This window comes from Oncorhynchus nerka, linkage group LG14 (genome assembly GCF_034236695.1).
Source record: "Oncorhynchus nerka isolate Pitt River linkage group LG14, Oner_Uvic_2.0, whole genome shotgun sequence".
Classification (NCBI taxonomy): Eukaryota; Metazoa; Chordata; class Actinopteri; order Salmoniformes; family Salmonidae; genus Oncorhynchus; species Oncorhynchus nerka.
The window spans coordinates 29,393,302-29,398,540 of NC_088409.1; the positions used below are offsets into that span (position 1 = coordinate 29,393,302).

Sequence of the window (5,239 nt, forward strand, 5' to 3'; positions counted from 1 at the left end):
TCATAATCATCTGCTCAATTATCACTCCAGTGTTAATCTGCTAAATTGTAATTACTTCGCTACTATGGCCTATTTATTGCCTTACCTCCTCACACCATTTGCACACACTGTATATAAACTTTATTTTTTTCTATTGTGTTATTGACTGTACGCTTATTTATTCCATGTGCAACTCTGTGTTGTTGTTTGTGTTGCACTGCTTTGCTTTATCTTGGACAGGTCACAGTTGTAAATGAGAACTTGTTCTCAACTAGCTTACCTGGTTAAATAAAGGTGAAATTAAAAATTAAAATAAAAAAATTATAGACATCCTGGCGTTTGTTCAGCCATCAATGGTAGCTTCCCAACGGTTGTGTCACCTCAACTGCCAACGCAAACCTATAGTGCAGTGTCAACCTTCACACATTTTAGTCATCACTGGGGTCAGAGGTTATTTGAGGTGTTGAACGTTTACATAGGGAATAGTAGATTCCAGGCAACTGCCTCTCCTTATTCTAAGGCACAGTGGGCAGATATGAGGTTTAGAACTCAACTCCTGACTTCACAGCTCCAGATTACCAGGATGTGACATCATGAATAACTCAAGTGATGTAGAATGAGTGCTTGGAACATTCTCAATCTGGCCATTCTCTGGGTAGACTGATCCACCTTTTTGACATGTTAATGTTGTTCCCAGACATTTCTTTGCGCAATAACCTGGGGGCGAGGTTATGACAAGGTAAACTACCTGCCACGCCCTGACCGTAGATTGCTTTGTATGTTTCTATTTTTTGTTTGGTCAGGGTGGGCATTCTATGTTTGTATGTCTAGGTTGTGTATTTCTATGTTTTGGCCGGGTATGGTTCTCAATCAGGGACAGCTGTCTTTCGTTGTCTCTGATTGAGAACCATACTTAGGTAGCCTGTTCTCCCACTGTTAGTTGTGGGTGGTTATTTTCTGTTTAGTGTTGGTTGCACCTTGCAGAACTGTTTCGGCTATTCTTTTGTTATTTTGTATTCAGTGTTCAGTCAGTTAAGCTAATAAAGATGAACACGTACCCCGCTGCATTTTGGTCCAATGACTCCTCTTCTTCCGACGAAAGCCGTGACACTACCAGTATAGCACAGTAACCCACTATCCATTCAAACAAATAACTACAGTATGACAAAGGGGGAGCTTTACTTTGAAAAATGGAAGTCTACTGTAACATTTAATTGATTCCAAATAAGTTCCTAGACACCATACGTTATCTACTAGCTATTGTGAAATCACATCTAATGAATAGACTGGGCCCATGTGGCCCCTAACATTAGACCCTATCACAGTGTGTATGGGCCGGGGTCAAATGAACTTTGGTCAGACAACTGACACATGGAAGTGCTTGAACACATGACCTCACAGTGAAACTGAAAACTATATAATAGAATATATTCTGGGAGTCAATGCCAGCTGGCTGGACATCAAACTTAAACGGACTATAAATCAATACCATATCTGATCAGACTGTGATATCTCATGAAGTTTGGAAGGAAGGTGTTGTCTGGACAAAGTGCTATTTATGTCTGAGAAATGGCTGTGATTGGCTCAGAGAATGGCTGATTCGATCTGAGACTTTCTGTGTCATCAAGGAAAAATCCATGAAACCGACCTGGTGTGAACCAGATACTCACTATCAGCATTGTAGAGTTGTAGCCTCATATATAATGACCAAGATACATTATGGTTGAGAGAAAGGAATATGCTAGTGTATGTAAAAGTACATAAGCCTCAATACAACACAATACATCTACCCTCAGATGATACTAACAGTAACAGACCTGTATAGCTGCAAGGCAACAAGTGTCCTGCTGCACATGTATCACGACTGCATATCATTGAAAAACTATTGACAAGGGGATTGAATGGAGATGTGTTTATCAGCATGCAGTCCCAGGAGATTGGTCTTCACTGAGTGTCTCTGACCACTATTTTATGTCCCAAACTCTGTTTGTGACACTTTACCCAGAGGTGATGATAACGCAGTGCTCTCCTGTGCATTCTGGGTCCAGGGGTTCATTGGGACAGGTCCAGGGTGAGTTGTAAGGACAGAACTGGGCTGGGTCAGGTAGACAGGTGCTGAGGGGGTTTATGATTTGGAGCACTGCTGACAGCGAGGCACAGGCTCCTGGACTTTGTGTTCCTTACTGCCCTGCTCACTATATATACAGGCCAGGACACGGCTGAAACTAGTCACTGCAGACTGGACTCAGAGATACACCAACACACTCATACACAAAGACGGTAAGCTGGATTCTACAAATCCATGGTATTATTTGATAGCATTCCATTATGTTTTTTTTCTGGTGGATTACAATGCTTTAAGTGATTGTTGCTTTATTTCACAGAATCATGAAGGTCCTTGTGGTGCTCACTCTGGCTGTATTCACTGGTGAGTGGGATACAAGAATATTTCAGATTATAAGTGAAATTTATAGAGCTGAAGTATAGCAACATAATACATTCCATCAATCTATCAAATTAATTTTGAGTCAATAGTCAATAATAACAACCATAGCAGAGGGTATAATTTTCAAGTTAATGCCCCCAACAGGCTGCCATGCCTAACCAGTTGTTTCACAACAACTAACTCTTCTGCTACGCCCCAACAGGCTGCCACGCTAACCTGTTCTACGCCGATGAGCCCAAGCCACAGCTGGAGCAGCTGACAGATGCCTTCTGGGACTACGTTGCCAAGGCAACGCAAACGGCAGATGACACCGTCCAGATGATCAGGAAGTCTCAGCTGGGACAGGATGTCAAGTAAGTTATGTGATCTGTGATGTAGTTGTTTTAATGTGTGGAATGTCTATAGTCGAATCGCTCAGATTACTAGAATGGGGACCTGACTGACCCCCCCCTCTCATCTCCTGCAGTGACCGTATCACAGAGAGCGCTGATGTGGCCAGCCAATACGCCATCTCCCTGCAGGAGCAGCTTCCTCCTGCAGCCAAGGACCTGATGACCAAGATTACCCAGGAGGCTGAGGTGCTGAGAGAGCGTCTGGATCAGGACCTGGGCAGCGTCAAGGGGAAACTGGAGCCCTACGCAGAGGAGATCAAGACACAAGTCCAGCAGAGAGTGGAGCAGCTGAAACAGGATCTGGCTCCCTATGCAGAGTCCCTGGACTCTGAGGCCCTGAGGGCCACCCTGCTTCAGAAGAGTGAGGAGCTGAAGGGGAGTCTGGAGCAGAGTGTGAAGGAGATGCAGTCCCAGCTGGGTCCCTACACAGATGAGCTGAAGCAGAAAGTGGACCTGCGCCTGCAGGACTTCCAGAAGAGTGTGGCCCCGCTGGCCGAGAACCTCCAGAGCCAGCTGAGCACCAGAGCTCAGATGGTGCAGCAGAGCCTAGCCCCCTATGCTGAGGACCTGAAGGACAAGCTGGACCCCTACGCCCAGGACCTGAAGGCCCAGCTTACAGCCCTCTACCAGGCCTTCACCAACTAAATCACAAACACTTTCCCCCAACTGACTACTCTTGCCCTTTTGAAGACTGTATTCTCCCTTCAAAGTCTTAGAACATGCCACCGTTGTCAATAGAACGAGGGAGAGTTTACAAAGATGAACTTGGTAATGCAGAACAGGTCCATTCTATATTTTGTATGAACTGAATTGGCTCTGATGAGTCAATGACATCTTTGTATTTTGTTTGTTTGTTATCTGAAGGTTGGTCAGTGACTGTGCCATATTGGTATTGTATTCTTAATTTATAGAAATAAAAAGCGAAACTAAATATAACTTAAATGTATTGTGTCTGATGTATCGTGTCTATGATGCTAATTTAAATCATTTAAGCTGCTTCCCCAAATTATAATGTGGTGACAAGAGTATGAGGTGGAAAGTCATATTGGGACATACAAATAGTACACATTGTCCAATAAGACTGGTTGCATGTAGGACTACTGTATGCCGCTGATCCAGTCATCTCTCCTTAAAATACGCACATGCCCCTGCTAGTTAAAAAGAGGTACAAGTATAGCTGTGTATCACAGCATAAACAAATCTTGAAGATGTTTAAAGATTACATTTACCTTTTAGTCATTTAGCAGACGCTCTTATCCAGAGCGATTTACAATCAGTGCATTCATCTTAAGATAGCTAGGTGGGACAACCACATATCTCTGTCATAGTAAGTACATTTCTTCTCATTAAAGTAACTAAATATCTTACTCAAAGGGAGAGTAAAAGCTATTAGGATTATAGCCTGCAGTGTTTGTCTTCAAAGTGGGAGCCATAATTACAATCTCTGTGTTGTGATAATTGTGTTGTTTGCTCTATAACCCGTTAGTTCATGTGCTTTGACACTGTGATATACAATATAGGCCCAAGGCCGAGACAATAAGAAGACACAATGGCAGAATAAATTCAAACACACCTTTGGAGCAACATACAGTGCCTTGCGAAAGTATTCGGCCCCCTTGAACTTTGCGACCTTTTGCCACATTTCAGGCTTCAAACATAAAGATATAAAACTGTATTTTTTTGTGAAGAATCAACAACAAGTGGGACACAATCATGAAGTGGAACGACATTTATTGGATATTTCAAACTTTTTTAACAAATCAAAAACTGAAAAATTGGGCGTGCAAAATTTTTCAGTTTTTGATTTGTTAAAAAAGTTTGAAATATCCAATAAATGTCGTTCCACTTCATGATTGTGTCCCACTTGTTGTTGATTCTTCACAAAAAAATACAGTTTTATATCTTTATGTTTGAAGCCTGAAATGTGGCAAAAGGTCGCAAAGTTCAAGGGGGGCGAATACTTTCGCAAGGCACTGTATGTCCTGTGTAGTCCACAAAGCATATTACTTTAAACAAACAGTTGCATGACCTACAGCGTGGTCAATGAAGTTAATATTTCTGACATTTTCAAACTACTGAACAACTATTGATTTAGAACACCGGAGAGTTACTGCAGGTCCCAAAGAAAACAGGAGCCTCCTCCACTATTCCAGCACCATTTCAATTTCAACATCATCAAATCACCTATGCTTCATCTAATATAGTTACAACTGAAAGATTCTCGGAACAATTTAGTGTGTGTGGAAGGTGTGGAAAAAGTAGAAAAAACATGTTGACACCCTACATGAAGAGAAACGCCAATGTCATCCTCCTCTCTTTCATGTTGATGAAACGGTCTACGACTATCATACAGTACACACTTTTAGTTTTTGTTGTCCTAGGCTACTGGGCTAAAATGCTTGCTCGCTAGCCTAGCTTCCTT

At 42.2% G+C, this 5,239-nt stretch overlaps 1 protein-coding gene across 1 annotated transcript; it reads left to right on the forward strand.

Moving 5' to 3' along the window:
• The first annotated feature begins 2,192 nt into the window (after positions 1-2,192).
• Positions 2,193-3,753, forward strand: LOC115140859 (apolipoprotein A-IV-like). Its single transcript, XM_029679291.2, has 4 exons — positions 2,193-2,259; positions 2,364-2,407; positions 2,628-2,778; positions 2,892-3,753. The coding sequence occupies exons 2-4, from the start codon at positions 2,368-2,370 to the stop codon at positions 3,460-3,462; spliced, it is 762 nt and encodes a 253-aa protein (XP_029535151.1). The 5' UTR covers positions 2,193-2,259; positions 2,364-2,367; the 3' UTR covers positions 3,463-3,753.
• The last annotated feature ends 1,486 nt before the right edge of the window (positions 3,754-5,239 follow it).

Bases quoted from the DNA above. Each gene is read 5' to 3' on its own strand.
- LOC115140859 (XM_029679291.2), top strand. From the start codon at position 2,368: ATGAAGGTCCTTGTGGTGCTCACTCTGGCTGTATTCACTG. The intron at 2,408-2,627 runs GTGAGTGGGATA...ACGCCCCAACAG, and splicing joins CACTCTGGCTGTATTCACTG to GCTGCCACGCTAACCTGTTC. The intron at 2,779-2,891 runs GTAAGTTATGTG...CATCTCCTGCAG, and splicing joins CAGCTGGGACAGGATGTCAA to TGACCGTATCACAGAGAGCG.